This window comes from Oncorhynchus gorbuscha, linkage group LG01 (genome assembly GCF_021184085.1).
Source record: "Oncorhynchus gorbuscha isolate QuinsamMale2020 ecotype Even-year linkage group LG01, OgorEven_v1.0, whole genome shotgun sequence".
Taxonomy (NCBI): domain Eukaryota; kingdom Metazoa; phylum Chordata; class Actinopteri; order Salmoniformes; family Salmonidae; genus Oncorhynchus; species Oncorhynchus gorbuscha.
Genome location: NC_060173.1, coordinates 30,916,274 through 30,933,201, shown reverse-complemented (window position 1 = coordinate 30,933,201; position 16,928 = coordinate 30,916,274). Strand labels below are relative to the sequence as shown.

Here is a 16,928-nt window from a genome sequence, read left to right as displayed (position 1 = left end):
GGAGGCTTTGTTGCGGAATAGAAAGCCGACTCTTGATTTGATTTTCGATTGGAGATGTTTGATATGGGTCTGGAAGGAGAGTTTGCAGTCTAGCCAGACACCTAGGTACTTATAGGTGTCCACATATTCAAGGTCGGAACCATCCAGTGTGGTGATGCTAGTCGGGCAAGCGGGTGCAGGCAGTGATCGGTTGAAAAGCATGCATTTGGTTTTACTAGCGTTTAAGAGCAGTTGGAGGCCACGGAAGGAGTGTTGTATGGCATTGAAGCTCGATTGGAGGTTAGATAGCACAGTGTCCAATGACGGGCCGAAAGTGCACAGAATGGTGTCGTCTGCGTAGAGGTGGATCAGGGAATCGCCCGCAGCAAGAGCAACATCATTGATATACACAGAGAAAAGAGTCGGCCCGAGAATTGAACCCTGTGGCACCCCCATAGAGACTGCCAGAGGACCGGACAACATGCCCTCCGATTTGACACACTGAACTCTGTCTGCAAAGTAATTGGTGAACCAGGCAAGGCAGTCATCCGAAAAACCGAGGCTACTGAGTCTGCCGATAAGAATATGGTGATTGACAGAGTCGAAAACCTTGGCAAGGTCGATGAAGACGGCTGCACAGTACTGTCTTTTATCGATGGCGGTTATGATGTCGTTTAGTACCTTGAGTGTGGCTGAGGTGCACCCGTGACCGGCTCGGAAACCAGATTGCATAGCGGAGAAGGTACGGTGGGATTTGAGATGGTCAGTGACCTGTTTGTTGACTTGGCTTTCGAAGACCTTAGATAGGCAGGGCAGAATGGATATAGGTCTGTAACAGTTTGGGTCCAGGGTGTCTCCCCCTTTGAAGAGGGGGATGACTGCGGCAGCTTTCCAATCCTTGGGGATCTCAGACAATATGAAAGAGAGGTTGAACAGGCTGGTAAAGCATTCTGCTTGTTCTGGAGCCATCAACTAAATAAACATTTGAAAAGATGTAGCAACATTTTGGTGTGTGAAAGATGAGAGGCAGAGAGGCAGAGAGGCAGAGAGGCAGAGAGGCAGAGAGGCAGAGAGGCAGAGAGCAGAGAGGCAGAGGGAAAGATAAATAGTTTACATAGTCTCTTTTAATTAAAAGTAAATGTACATTATTTGCAGTAAAAATACTTAAAATTACTACTTGTGTAGTTTTTTGAGGTACAGTATCTGTACTTTACTTGACTATATTGTTGACAACTTTTACTTTTACTTCACTACATTCCTTAAGAACATGTACTTTCTACTCCCTGACACCCAGAAGTACATTTTGAGTACTTAGCAGGACATGAAAATGGTCCAATTTACACACTTATCAAGAGAACATATGTGGTCATCCCTACTGCCTCTGATCTGACAGACTTACTAAATGCTTCGTTTGTAAATGATGCCTGAGTGTTGGAGTGCGCCACTGGTTATCCATAATTTAAATAGTGGCGTCTAATTTTCTTAATATAAAGATTTTTAAAATATTTTGCTTTTGATCCTTAAGTAAATTTTAGAAATTACATTTACTTTTGATACTTAAGTATATTTAAAACCAAATACGTTTAAATTTTTACTCAAGTAATATTTTACTGGTTGACTTTCACTTTAACTTGTGCCATTTTCTATGAAGGTATCTTTACTTTTACTCAAGTATGACAATTCAGTACTTTTTCCACAACTGTGTATTTGTTTTCAAAATGTGGAGAATTCCATTGTTTTGGCTGTGTCATTGGAAATCCCCTAGCTACTGCATAGTAAGCACTTAGTGTTGTTAGGTTCTTATTTTACAGATCTAAATAACTCACGGACACTAGAGAAGCTTTAACCAAGTTTAATTCTTCCCAAAGGTTCTGTACAGCTGTATTCAGACAGCAAAACATTTCTCTCCATCACAGTTATATACATCCTACGTAAGACACGCCTTCTCTCCAATCCTTACATCTTATTGTTCAACAGAAAGAGGGTAACAGGATACCAAACGCTTATTACTCCCTTAACCACTTGCTCCTACCTGGCACGCAGGCGTCCCATCTAGAGCTCTGGAAATGCAAATGCGCTATGCTAAATGCTAATAGCATTAGTTAAAACTCAAACGTTCATTAAAATACACATGCAGGGTATTGAATTAAAGCTACACTCGTTGTGAATCCAGGCAACAAGTCAGATTTTTTAAATGCTTTTCGGCGAAAGCATGAGAAGCTATTATCTGATAGCATGTAACACCACAAAAGACCCGCAGGGGACGTAAACAAAATAATTAGCATATCCGGCGCTACACAAACCGCACAATAAAATATAAAACATTCATTACCTTTGACCATCTTCTTTGTTGGCACTCCTAGATGTCCCATAATCACTATTGGGTCTTTTTTCCGATTAAATCGGTCCTATATATAGCCTAGATATCGTTCTATGTAGACTGTATGATAAACTAAAAAAAAGAGCGTTTCATAACGTAACGTCATTTTTTTTTATTCAAAAAGTCGACGATAAACTTTCACAAAACACTTCAAAATACTTTTGTAATGCAACTTTAGGTATTAGTACACGTTAATAAGTGATAAAATTCATCAGGAGGCGATGTAACTTCTATAGGTGTCGTCTTGAAAAAAACATGGCCGAGAGAGCTCGACCAAAACATCCGGTCGGAGAACGGAGGGAAGGAGTTCCCTTGAACCGGTTAGACCAAGAATCAATTGTGAATCAAATGACAAGACTCTAGACAACGTGTGGTAGCTGTAGGCGCTGAAACCTCGGTCTCATGTAATTCGGTTCACTTTGAACAATTCCTGGAAGTAAGCGCAAGGATATTTATTTCCATTTTCAGTGATCAGGTTTTCCTGCGCTATTCGATGAAACTCACGCTCTGTTAAAGTCACAGCCGTGATTCAACCAGTTTTATAAACGTCAGAGTGTTTGCTATCCACACATACTAATAATATGCATATACTATATTCCTGGCATGAGTAGCAGGGCACTGAAATGTTGCGCGATTTTTAACAGAATGTTCGAAAAAGTAGAGGGTCGACTTAACAGGTTAAGGGAATTTGTCCTCACCTCCTGACCTCATCCCCTCCTTCACCTAATCCACAGATATCCACCTGTCTTCCCTATATCAACACGTCACTCTCCTCTCCTCCATAAAACATATTCCAAAGCCTTCTGGCTTTCTACAGAGGACCCTTAACTTCTGACATAAAACCCATTCTCTTCCACTCCTTATCATTTAGTTAATATCTCAATGTTCAAAGTTTAGCCGTTTCCAACAGTGTTAATCAGTAATACAGATATAAAGCACAATACACTGAGATATGAAAACCTGTCCAAGGTCATGATTAACAATGTGCAGGGAAATACTTATCCAGATATTTACCAAGTTGTCTTTTTTAATGTTAACATAATTGGAGATCTTTTATACACACACTGATACAGAAACAACAGTTCTGTAAAGAGCGCTCACCAAGGCCTGAATAGTTTATTTTCACACAGCACTTCATATTTGATGACATACCAAATTCTGTCCTGCTGGTCAGGAGGTGTGTGTGTGTGTGTGTGTGTGGGTGGGTGAACTAGTCATGATTGTTGATTTAGCACTTGTTTTGTTACTGATTGAGCTTTGATAAGGTTTACAGTTCTGCCCTGATTTAGACAGTTATCTAGCTTCACATTTCTACTCCCAATGTATTTTCTGACTTACCCTGCTTCACAGTGGCTCTATATACATCTGTACGAGGCCCTGTCTGGACTGTCCTGTCCTCACTAGAAAACCTGCAATGCAGCATTTCTGTCAGTCGGTTCCTCTCCTTGTTCGGGCGGTCGACGTCACCGGTCTTCTAGCCATCGCCGATCCATTTTTCATGCTCTATTTGTTTTGTCTTGTTTTCACACACACCTGGTTTCAATTCCCTAATTACATGTTGTATATGTTCCCTCTGTTTCCCCCATGTCCTTGTTGGGAAATGTTTATTTTGTAAGTACTCGTGCTATGTGTTACTGGTGCGCTACGGTTTTTTACCCATGTGTTTGTTGTTTGGTATGCCGTTAGTTTTATATATTAATGATGGCTGATGGCTACCCGTGGACGTTCAGATCAGGGTCTGGTGGTTCCATCCCCTCGCACCCCCTCTCCTGAACCTATGGAGCTGGGAGGGGCTGTGAGGGAGACCGGAGGGGTTTCCAGTTCGTGCACCATCTGTGGCCGCAGAGGGGACACTGCCGGTCGGTGCCGGGTTGGCCTCTCTGGGAGTCGCGGCAGCAGGCAGGGCACTCTGGCGTCACCCCAGGAGAGTGTGCACCACTCTCATCCAGAGTCCTCTGTTGTCCAACTGTTTGTACCTATTTGTTTTTTTAGATTTTCCCCCGGATTCCCAGCAAAAGGCACTCGTCAATTCAGGCGCAGCTGGGAATTTTATTGACGGAGCACTCGCTCTTAGTTTAGCGATCCCCATTATTCCTGTGGTTAGACCTTTCCCAGTCCACGCTCTGGATAGTCGACCATGGGGGTCCGGGGTAATCAGGGAAGCCACGATCTCCCTGGCCATGGTAACGCAGGGGAGTCATGAGGAGCAAACCAGTCTCTTTCTCCTGCGTTTCCCGTGGTACTGGGCCTTTACTGGTTGGCTCGTCATGACCCCACCATTTCATGGAAACAGAGGGCACTCACGGGGTGGTCGCGAGAGTGCTCGGGGAGTTATGTAGGGGTTTCCGTTGGTGCTACTACGGTGGAAAGACCAGACCAGGTCTCCACTGTGCGCAACCCCCCCGAATATGCCGATTTGGATCTCGCCTTCTGTAATAAGAAGGATACTCAATTACCACCCCATCGGGGGGATTGTGCGAAAAATCTCCTGGTAGACGCTGTACTTCCCAGGAGTCACGTGTATTCACTGTCACAAGCGGAGACAGTGTCTATGGAGACATATGTCTCTGAATACCTGCGTTGGGGGTACATTCGGTCCTCCGCTTCACCCGCCTCCTCGAGTTTCTTTTTTGTGAAGAAGGATGGAGGTCTGTGCCCGTGCATTGACTATAGAGGATAGTGCATTGACTACACAATCAAATCACGGTAAGGTACAGTTACCTCTTATCACCACTGCGATTTAGTCAATGCACAGAGCGCGCTTCTTCACAAAACTGGATCTCAGGAGCGAATACCACCAGGTGCGTATCCGGGAGGGAGACAAGTGGAAGATGGCATTTAGTACCACATCAGGGCATTATGAGTACCTCGTCATGCCATATGGGTTGATGAATGCTCCATCAGTCTTCCAATCCTTTGTAGATGAGATTTTCAGGGACCTGCACGGGCAGGGTGTATTGGTATATATAGATATACTCCGCTAAACGCACCGAGCATGTGTCTTTGGTGCGCAGGGTACTTGGACGGCTGTTGGAGCATGACCTGTATGTCCAGCCTGAGAAATGCCTTTTCTTTCAGCAAGCCGTATCCTTCTTAGGGTATCGCATTTCCACATCAGGGGTGGAGATGGAGAGTGACCACATTTCAGCCGTGCGCTATTGGCTGACTCCCACCAAGGTAAAGGAGGTGCAGCGATTTTTAGGGTTTGCCAATTACTACCAGAGATTTATCCAGGATTTAGGTCAGGTGGCTGCTCCCATTACCTCACTGCTGAAGGGAGGTCCTGTACGTCTGCAGTGGTCAGTTGAGGTGGACAGGGCTTTTGGGCAACTAAGGGCTCTGTTTACCTCTGCGCCCATCCGGACCCCTCTTTGGCGTTCATAGTAGAGGTGGGCGCGTCCGAGGCTGGGATAGGAGCGGTGCTCTCTCAGCGCTTGGGTACGCCACTGAAGCTCCGCCCCTGTGCCTTCTTCGAAGAAGCTCAGCCCGGCTGAGCAAAACTATGACGTGGGGGACCACGAGCTGTTGGCTGTTGTCAAGGCCTTGAAAGCGTGGAGACATTGGCTTGAGTGGGCTAAACACCCTTTTCTCATCTGGACTGACCAGCGCAATCTGGAGTACATCCGGGCAGCGAGGAGAATGAACCCTCGCCAGGCAAGGTGGGCCATGTTTTTCACCTGTTTTGTTTTCACCCTTTCGTACAGACCAAGTTCCCAGAAGTTTAAGGCAGACTCACTGTCCCGGCAGTATGACACAGAGGAGCGGCCAAAGGATCCCACTCCCATACTCCCAGCCTCTTGCTTGGTGGCGCCGGTAGTGTGGGAGCTGGACGCGGCCATTGAGCGGGCGTCACGTGCAGAGCCCACTCCCTCCCCCAGTGTCCAGCTGGGCATCTGTACATTCCGTCTTCTGTACGCGACCGGCTGATCTATTGGGCCCACACGTCACCCTCTGGTCATCCTGGGATCGGTCGGACGGTGCGCTGTCTTAGTGGGAAGTACTAGTGGCCCACTTTGGCTAAGGATGTTAGGGTTTATGTTTCCTCCTGCTCGGTGTGCACCCAGTGTAAGGCTCCTAAGCACCTGCCCAGAGGTAAGTTACAACCCTTACCCGTTCCGCAATGGCCTCGATCGCACCTGTCGGTGAATTTTATAACCGATCTTCCACCTTCACAGGGTTACACCATGATCCTGGTCGTTGTGTTTTTCTAAGTCCTGTCGTCTCGTCCCTTTGCCCGGTCTCCCTACGGCCCTACAGACTGCGGAGGCCCTGTTTACTCACGTCTTCCGGCACTATGGGATGCCTGAGGATATAGTGTCTGATCGGGGTCCCCAGTTCACGTCGAGGGTCTGGAGAGCATTCATGGAATGTCTGGGGGTCTCGGTCAGCCTTGCCTCATGTTTTCGCACCGAGAGTAACGGGCAGGTGGAGAGAGTTAACTAGGATGTGGATAGGTTTCTGAGGTCTTATTGCCAGGACCGGCCGGGGGAGTGGGCAGCGATGGCCCAGAACTCGCTCCGCCACTCCTCCACTAACCTCTCTCCTTTCCAGTGTGTATTGGGGTATCAGCCGGTTCTGGCTCCTTGGCATCAGAGTCAGACTGAGGCTCAAGTGGTGGATGACTGGTTTGGTTCTCGACCCGGAAACCTGCCCCGCCGCCTGCCCTGCCGGAAGCTGGGTCCGCGGTTTGTGGGACCATTTAAAGTCCTGAGGAGCGTGAACAAGGTATGCTATAGGTTACAGTTTCCCCCCGATTACCGCGTTAACCCCTCGTTCCATGTGTCTCTCCTCAGGCCGGTGGTGGCTGCGGGAAGTTCCTCCGCCCCCTCCGTTCGATCCATCTTGGATTTGAGACGCCGGGCGAGGGGCCTTCAGTACCTCATAGACTGGGAGGGGTATGATCCGGAGGAGAGATGCTGTGTTCCGGAGGAGGACATGTTGGACCCTTCTATGCGGCGGGATTTCCACCGTCTCCTTCCGGATTGCCCTGCATCTCCGGGTCGTCACCGAGGCCAGTGTCGGCGTGCTGCTGGAGCCGCGCATCAAGGGGAAGGGGGGTTACTGTCACGAGTTCTTCCGAAGTCGGTTCCTCTCCTTGTACGGGCGGTGTTCAGCGGTTGACGTCACCGGTCTTCTAGCCATCACCGATCCATTTTTCATGTTCCGTTTGTTTTGTCTTGTTTTCACACACACCTCGTTTCAATTCCCTAATTACATGTTGTATATTTTCCCTCAGTTTCCCCATGTCCTTGTCGGGAGTTGATTATTTTTTCATTTCACCATCTTGGCCATGTTCTGTTATAATCTCTACCCGGCACAGTCAGAAGAGGACTGGCCACCCCTCATAGCCTGGTTCCTCTCTAGGTTTCTTCCTAGGTTTTGGCCTTTCTAGTGAGTTTTTCCTAGCCACTGTGCTTCTACACCTGCATTGCTTGCTGTTTGGGGTTTTAGGCTGGGTTTCTGTACAGCACTTTGAGATATCGGCTGATGTTCGAAGGGCTATATAAATACATTTGATTTTATTGGATGATTATTTTGTAAGTACTTGTGCTATTTGTTACTGGTGCGCTACGGGTTTTGTACCTATGTTCCCATGTGTTTGTTTTGTATGCCGTTAGTTTTATATATTAAACTGCTTTGGCTATTCACCAAGTTCTGCTCTCCTGCGTTTGACTACCCTGCCACCAGTTACGCACCCCTTACAATTTCCCTCTGATCCTCACACAGTCTCTTACTAATGGAGTAGAGAGCTGAGCCTCTGTTTGAACTAATGGACCACAGATATACAGATGTTTTTATAGAAACTAAGAAAAGGATGATGAACACATTTAAGCACTTGTGTCTGTAAACTGGGGACCTGGAATAATCGAGAATAGTGCTGAACTCCTCTGTCTGCTTAGAGAGCAAAGCAATGGAGGGTGTGCGAGTTCTTGTGTCTGGTGAATGAGGCACAGACCCAGACAGACAGTGACAGGCCATATCTCAGAGCAGGCTTCCCCAGGGTCGGAGCAATCTGTGTGGACATGAGTCAGAGATGCTCCTCTTTGAAGGGTGGAGGGGTCAGGTACATGAGGACTGGGGGTGAAATCACAAACTGGTGTGTGTGTCACAAATGTGGGTGTACGTGTCTGCTATCTCTGCTCCTGACAAACAGTTTAAGACAGTTGATGGTGTGTGTAGAGACAAAAAAACACTTGTATGCATACGCATCCACACACACACCGGCCGCTGACCATGTTACAGAGATAAGAGCTCGTAAGCAGAAGTGAAATGTTGAAGCTTTCATTAAAGTCCATTTCACAGTGCTGCTGCTCTCCTGAGGATACTTCGGTCTTAATGCCATTTAACAGATGGCATATTTGACTGTGATATTTAGTTATTTCTACATGTATGATGTGTAGATGGTTGGATATTTTTACAGGCTCCAATTGGGTAAAGCTGCTCTTGTTTTTTGTTGCAGTTTCTGGCAACAGTCAGTGGTGAATGTGAGGTGTGATTTCAGTCTTACAGTCATCATGAGCTTGATGTGTCAAATACAGTGATTCAAAACAAATACGATTATTGTGCACTTCAATAGTTTATTCAGTCTAAATGGAAGCTAAACAAACACCAAATACATCCAGTCTTGAGATGATATGCATTTAAGTGTCAAAAATCATATTTTCATATTTCACTGTGTTTCTGTAAGTCATTTACTTTTTCACTCAGCATCATGATGCAATCAGCAACATGGCTGAACCTGTGTTCACATCCGATGTTGTCTGGGAACTAGGAGGTTGTCGTTGCAATGCCAGAGTAGAAAGGAAACAACATTACAGCTGAACTGAAAATATTAGCAGATGTCATCTAACAGCTAAGAGCTTTAACCCAATGATGTCGATGCTTGCTTTAACCACACTGGACCAAAGCCAAACTGACCCACAGTGGTTGCCATGGGTAATATGTGTATTATAATGAGCAGAGTGGTTGCCATGGGTAATATGTGTTCTAAAATAACCAGAGTGGTTGTTATGAGTGATTCAGAATAGTTGCCATTGGTGATTGATGTTCTAGAATGGCCAGAGATGGAATAGATTCTGTGTGAGGTTTGGGGTGGTAGACTTTTAAGAACGGTCGGTGTCTGTGTTGGTTTGCGGTCATGGTCATGTTGGTCAGGTTTAGGCTGCGGTGGCAAAGCCCACTTGGTTGTTTGTGCGGTCATAGACGGAGTAGTACTCCCTGAGGAATACATCTCCCAAAATCCACAGGGGCTGTCCGTTCTGGGACGGCAGGTAGGTGGGGATGATCCCCACGAAGCAGAACTGGTACCCACCCTGGTTGTTCTGGATAGAGAGGAGAACACGCATGTTGAGTGCAATACACACACGCACAGATGCACATGCACTACTGACACAAGGCTTATGGCCTTCATTATCCTAACATCAGTCATAGATGGTAACACACGGACAGACACACACAAACACACACGACACACTAACTTACCTGCTGAATGTATGCAGATGGCGGCAGGGGGAAGTTGACTCCATTGATGGTGAAGGTGAGAGTCGGCAGGCTGTTGATCTGGTTACAGTTCACTGTGTACTACATCAACAAACAATTCACAGACATGAGTGACACAAAACATCCCTGTACTGGTTTACTCTGGTCTGCACTGGTTTTCCCAACTTCTACTTTCTGGATTACACTGTTTTATGGTGTCAGTTAGTACTGGTCTGTTATGGTTTATAATGGCTTCCTGCTACCTGTCCGTACTGGTCCTGCTGGGCTCCAATGGACTGCATCAGCGTTCCCATGATCTGTTTGGGTGCAGTCAGCATGGAGGTGCCTGTATCCACGATGGCCTGGCAGCCCTGCCCACACCACCCTGTCTCCTGACCGTTGATCTGGAACCTGGAGATGTACAAGGGTTAGTGTTAGACAGACATGCATTGACAGCGGCCTTAGACATTTTTCATCCCAGCTTTTCCAGTCTCTTGGTGGTTCTGATGTCAGTGTATGGTTTAGTGTGTTTGGTTGGTGTGGTTGATCCTGACCCTTGGATGCCGATCTGCCAGTATGTCTGGGCGGTGACAGGGGTCCAGTAGATCTGACCCTGATACTTGGTGTTGTCCACTTCTCCGAATGACAGCTCACTGCCCTGCTGGCCGTCCCTGCACAGAATTTTTTTAAAGCCATCAAACAATTTTACAAAGATAGAAGGCAGTTGGCAAGAAGATGGTTCACTCTTCACAGAAGACACTTTTCTACTCAAAAATCTTGTCTTATATCAGTGATTTAGTTTCTGGAGCAGGAATAATGAATATAACGTTGATTATGTACATAAATAAATACATTATTAAAATATATCACCTGTTCATCTAGAAAGCAAACACATTGCCCTGCAGACGGTTCTGTGATATCTGTGTGTATTTTATATTGCAGTCCGGTAGCAGTACATTATACGTGTGGTAAGTAAGTGGTGGTAGGGATGTCAGATCTTAACTTGATCACTTTTTTTGTCACTGCTCATTTTCCTGCTGCATCAGGAAATACAAATGAGCCGTGTGGGTCCCTGTAAAAAGAGCAGTTGTCTTTATCTCCATGCTGGGGCATTTGAGTCATTGGGATCAGTACATGGTTTCAAAATAAATGTCTCAATTTTTCACTGAAACGCCATGCCTAGGTCATATTACTGCATTTGAAATGCAGCCATACACATCAACAACTGTCATTTTATATAGCATAACAACACAAGATGGATGTTGGTCTCATCTAGGCTATGACATACAAGCTTCAATTGTATCCTATGTTCAAAATGTAGTTCAATCGTGGGGTCTGGTAGGGTGGTGTGGGTTACGGTTGCTGAAGTCAGCTCACACATATAAGCCTACCATGTTGGCGTTGGTTCAATTCTGGCCCACAACTTTCTGGCACAAATAACTCAATCCCCCGATATACTAGATTTATTTACACATTTTATATATGGACAGTCTAGGGATATTTTACCCCGCGATCTTAATAATAAATTACCATATCAGACACTTTTGGATAACATAAATAGGAAACCAATAAGATTGTAACTAAGGGCTACACCAGCATTAGTGTCAGGAAAATTCCCACAGTAGATACTTTATTTATTTTGTATGAAATAATTGTCAAATGGATAATTCACCCGTAGTCTGTTCAAAAAGTACTCTGTTGTTCTGATGACAATACCAACCAGAGGGTGAATATATCTTGAAACACTTTGGTTGCAAGCAGGACTAAGGTAACACTGACATCATCCTTTAGGGAGCGGCAATGAAGTGAACATTAATGGTCGCTATTGAGATCAGTTGTGCGGGTGAATGTAGAGCATACGGATAATTTAACGGGTCATCAGCTGATGATAATCTAAGTGCCATCGATGGCTGCAATAGGTCCCTTGTTTTTGATTATTCCACTAGGCTACCCGTTAGTCAGCCTCCATTATTACATTTCCCTGGCTGAGTTGATGAGCTGAGTTGGGCCATCATCTGATTGACAGATGTAGGTCTGCTGTGGAACAATAAACTTTCCTCCAGTGTGGATCCTTGTCCGTGTTTTATAGTTCGGCTATGTATTATTTGGGAATATAGTTCTAGTCCTTGGTGTGAATTGGAAGCCTGTACTGTGTGCCGTTTTAATATTTCATTTCTTAAAGCTGTTAATATGTTTATACATTTGAGCCTATCCAAAGACAATTTAGTTGAGCTGAGACTCTTCTTTGTGTAAAAAATCGGACTATTTGTTTTACTTCTTGAAAACATAAAAAAAAAAATGTAATTAACTTGTTGGTCTAATGTCGTCTCAGGCTGGTCACTAGATCACTCGGCACTGGATGCAAACTCATGAGGTTCGGAGTGAGCTGCTTATGGCAGATCACAATGCTCTAGCGAGCGTTAAGAATATTCTGAATACTGATGATACATAGGCGCTTCATTTTGTTTTATTTTGTTTTAAGCCTTCCCCAAACCATAGCCCTAACTGAATTCATTCCTGAACTGTTAACCCTTGAGTTGTTTCTGTTTTAATCATGTAACCACGCAAAATGAATGTGTCAAAAATAGACATTGATCCATGAGTCAAAGGGCAGTGGGCCGAATATGAACCCATGCCGACTCTGACATATATGTGCCGGGGTCAGTGGCTGTAACTGCTGGATCACACAGGATTTGAAGAAAACAATGATTAATTATGCCTATTGCTTTCCTTCAACATATATAATAAAACAGTTAATGTAAAACAACATATTTTCCCTAACGACAATACATCTACCCCCTAAGAATATGCCCATTTATTCTAATCCACGTAATAATGAACACAAGACACGCCGTAGCCTTCACGTAGCCTACATAAGGTAGAATGTAGGTACGGTACTGCTTTCTGTACAAACACGCTTCCAGCTGCCCACTGGAACAGTTCTAAATCATTCTTCAGATATTCAAATCCTCCTCCTGCAGGATTATTTTCCTCTTGTGATGAAAGCAGTCCAATTAAGAGCTGACATCTGTAGTGGTATGTGTGGTAGTAGTGGAACTGGTATATGTGTGGTAAGTAGAAGTAGTTGTATATGTGTGGTAAATAGTGGTATATGTGTGGTAGTAGTGGAACTGGTATATGTGTGGTAAGTAGAAGTAGTTGTATATGTGTGGTAAGTAGTGGTAGTTGTATATTTGTGGTAAGTAGGGGTAGTTGTATATTTGTGGTAAGTAGGGGTAGTGGTATATGTGTGGTAAGTAGGGGTAGTGGTATACAGTGCCGTGCGAAAGTAAATTTCAGTCTCCCGATGTGCAAAACTGATAGAGACATACCCCAAGCGACTTACAGCTGTAATCACAGCAAAAGGTGGCGCTACAAAGTATTAACTTAAGGGGGCTGAATAATTTTGCACGCCCAATTTTTCAGTTTTTGATTTGTTAAAAAAGTTTGAAATATCCAATAAATGTCGTTCCACTTCATGATTGTGTCCCACTTGTTGTTGATTCTTCACAAAAAAATACAGTTTTATATCTTTATGTTTGAAGCCTGAAATGTGGCAAAAGGTCGCAAAGTTCAAGGGGGCCGAATACTGTATGTGTGGTAAGTCATGGTAGTGGTATATTTGTGGTAAGTAGTGGTATGTGTGTGGTAAGTAGTGGTATATTTGTGGTATAAGTGATAGTAGGAGTACTGACCTGGTCAGGTAGAATGCAAATATGTTAGCCTGTAGAAGGTTCAGTGACATGATGTTGTCCATGAAGGGAGTCTCTTGTCCGGCTGAGATGGAAGGGTAGGACAGGCCAAGGATACCATCAAACTGGGCCACAACAAAGGTCTGACCTGGCTCGTCAGTACTCAGACCAATCTCCTGGTGGTTGATGAAAATACCACCGACCTAATGAGGTGACAAACACACACTCAGCATCATGGAAACACTTTGGTTTTATTAGAATGGAAGTACAGGTACTGTTGTGGCTTTTTATTGCATGTAGTGAAGAATAACTGTGGTAGAAGTAGTTAAGTATTTGTAAGGTTGTCATGGTGGGACTCACGTTGACGGTGTCGTATCCGAAGACTCCACTGAGACTGCCAGTTCCATAGGGCAGGTAGAAAGTTTCCCCATTAGCTGAGTAGGTGGACGACTGCTGGGGGTTGAACTTTGTGTGGCTGTCTGCAGGAGGAAGGGACACAAACAACTTAAATACATTGTAGACAGTATATTTCCTCTTTATCTGGGAAGTGTGTAGAAGTGACAATAGATTAAAATATCCCTGATAGTAGTACAGTAGTAGTAGTATAATTAGTAATACTTATTGTTGAGAAAGTAGCAGTTAGTTTATACATGTTGTTGTAATATTAGCTAGCAGTTGCTTTCATTGTCATGAAGCTATCCAGCTGTACTCACTGCAGGCCTGAGTGTTGCAGAGTACAGAGTCAACCCACAGGTTGGCAGAGCCAGTGTCAAACAACACCTGGAAGGACTGGGGGGGAGTACCGATGGTGATGGCTCCATAGTAGGTGGTCTGGAAAACACAACAGGGAAAGTATAGGTGACAAAAGAGAGGGGCTGCTAATACATTCATACAACAACGCATCAGATCTACAGTGGTTGGCGTGGTTTAGACTCTACTTCATGGAGTTAGATGTTATCTTGACATGGTTGTTATCTAGTTAGACCTAGAATTCACATTTTCTATGTTCGCCTACATCATAGAATTTCATTCTGGAATATGAAAATAGACTCTGTGGACATAGACAGGACATTGAGTAACATTCTAGATAGACCATAAGCTTGTGTATTATAGCATGTCCGTACGTCGGCGTAGTTGTTGATGTACATGGTGGCGGAGCCAGCGAACTCGCTAGGAAAGTATTTGAGAGCGGGGTCTTGGTAGGGCAGGCGTTCTCCTTTCTCCATCATTCTCTCACGGATTGACTTATGCTTCACCAGAGGGATCCTAGGGTAACAAGAACACAGATACACTCAGATATGAAGTCGAATTCTGCAAATGCAAATAGGTAGATAGAGCAACAAGGAGTAATCATTGACTATGAGAGATGAGAAAAGAAAATTGTGTTTTAGGGAGAATTTAGGGGAAAAGAGCAACTGGATGGAGTGAAAAATAAATAAAGTGAGTACTAACCTGTGGATTCCCTCAGCGAGCACAGCACATACCAGCACAATAACCAGACACTTCATGGTCACTCCTGAAATCACAACCAGTGGTGGATACACCTTAGCTTGGGTCAGGACTGATCTTATATACTGTACCAAACACACATATGTGCACACATGAATGCAAGCGGGTGTGATATGGATACGCGTGAGTGTGTGTTCACATCCCTTATCAGACTTAAGGAGGTGACTAATTAGCTTCTTTTTCCCCTGACTCCACATTCTCTATTCAGTGTGCAGGCGAGCCTCTACTCCCCTGTACCGATAGCAGCGCTAACCAAACATTACTATTATTTTACTGAATCTTAAGGGAGATAACCAGATTAGATAAGATACAGAGCTCTATTTTAACAAACCAAACGCATTGGTATATCTTTTCGCTTACGGTTGCGTTATGGGTTCAGCGGTGTCAAAAATATTTTTTTCACTGAGAATCTTTGCTCTGCTTCAAGATATTCAAATGAGCCTCATGAGACCCTGGAAATGAGCAGTTCTCTTTCTCTCAATAGGGATTAGTTTAGTCATTGGGGTCAAGGCTTGCAATCAAAAGGATGGTCTCTCTCGCTCCCTCAAACGCTAGGCCTAGGTCCTGTTACTGCAACATTCAAATGTACAAAAATATACAGCCGTATATATATATATATTTCTCTGTCAGTGCTCCTTCTGCTCCTCCTTGCACAAAGGCGGAGGTAGCGGTCCTGCTGCTGGGTTGTTACCCTCCCACAGCCTCGTCTACGTCTCCTGATGTACTGGCCTGTCTCCTGGTAGCGCCTCCATGCTCTGGACCCTAAGCTGACAGACACAGCAAACCTTCTTGCCACAGCTCGCATTGATGTGCCATCCTGGATGAGCTGCACTACCTGAGCCACTTGTGTGGGTTGTAGACTCCGTCTCATGCTACCACTAGTGAGAAAGCATCGCCAGCATTCAAAAGTGACCAAAACATCAGCCAGGAAGCATAGGAACTGAGAAGTGGTCTGTGGTCACCACCTGCAGAACCACTCCTTTACTGGAGGTGTCTTGCTAATTGCCTATAGTTTCCACCTGTTGTCTATTCCATTTGCACAACAGAATGTGAAATTTATTGTCAATCGGTGTTGCTTCCTAAGTGGACAGTTTGATTTCACAGAAGTGTGATTGACTTGGAGTTACATTGTGTTGTTTAAGTGTTACCTTTATTTTTTAAGCAGTATATATATACATATATATACATCCACAACCATAGTTCTATATAGCTTAATAACCCAAGATAGATATTGGTCTCCACTATGCTACAACATACACTTGTCTAGTGTATCTTAAGGTTACGAATAAACTGTCAACGTTTTGTTTAATTATCACCTGGGGTGTTCTAGCGGTTAGGGCCAGTATCATACAGTACTAGTCAAAAGTTTGGCCACACCTACTCATTCCAAGGTTTTTCTTTATTTTTACTATTTTTTACAGTGCAGAATAATAGTGAAGACATTAAATGTTTAATAACACATATGGAATCATGTAGTAACAAAAAAAGTGTTCAACAAATCAAAATATATTTTATATTTGAGATTCTTCAAAGTAGCCACCCTTTACCTTGATGACAGCTTTGGACACTTGGCATTCTCTCAACCAGCTTCATGAGGTAGTCACCTGGAATGCATTTCAATTAACAGGTGTGCCTTGTTAAAAGTTCACTTGTGGAATTTCTTTCCTTCTTGTTAATGCGTTTAAGCCAGTCAGTTGTGTTGTGACAAGGTAGGGTTGGTATATAGACGATAGCCCTATTTGGTAAAATAAAAAGTCCATATTATGGCAAGAGTCAAAATCGAATCAAATCAAATCAGATGTTATTGGTGACATACACATATTTAGCAGATGTTATTGTGTGTTACTGCTCTCGTTGGTGTTAGGAAGAGTGGACCAAAGCGCAGCGTG

General features: G+C 44.4%; 2 protein-coding genes across 2 annotated transcripts in view; one reads left to right on the top strand and one right to left on the bottom strand.

Annotated features, from left to right (window-relative positions):
* Positions 1 to 16,928, top strand: part of mapk8ip2 (mitogen-activated protein kinase 8 interacting protein 2) — a 119,405-nt gene that overhangs the window by 32,746 nt on the left and 69,731 nt on the right. The gene's annotated exons all lie outside the window — the stretch shown is intronic.
* On the bottom strand, positions 9,457 to 15,056 carry LOC124035892 (gastricsin-like). The gene is made up of 9 exons (XM_046349719.1): positions 14,983 to 15,056; positions 14,655 to 14,796; positions 14,244 to 14,361; positions 13,891 to 14,009; positions 13,534 to 13,733; positions 10,393 to 10,509; positions 10,102 to 10,249; positions 9,842 to 9,940; positions 9,457 to 9,681 (listed from the first exon to the last, which is right to left on the bottom strand). Exons 1-9 carry the CDS (start codon positions 15,036 to 15,038, stop codon positions 9,517 to 9,519), a joined length of 1,164 nt encoding a protein of 387 aa, XP_046205675.1. The 5' UTR covers positions 15,039 to 15,056; the 3' UTR covers positions 9,457 to 9,516.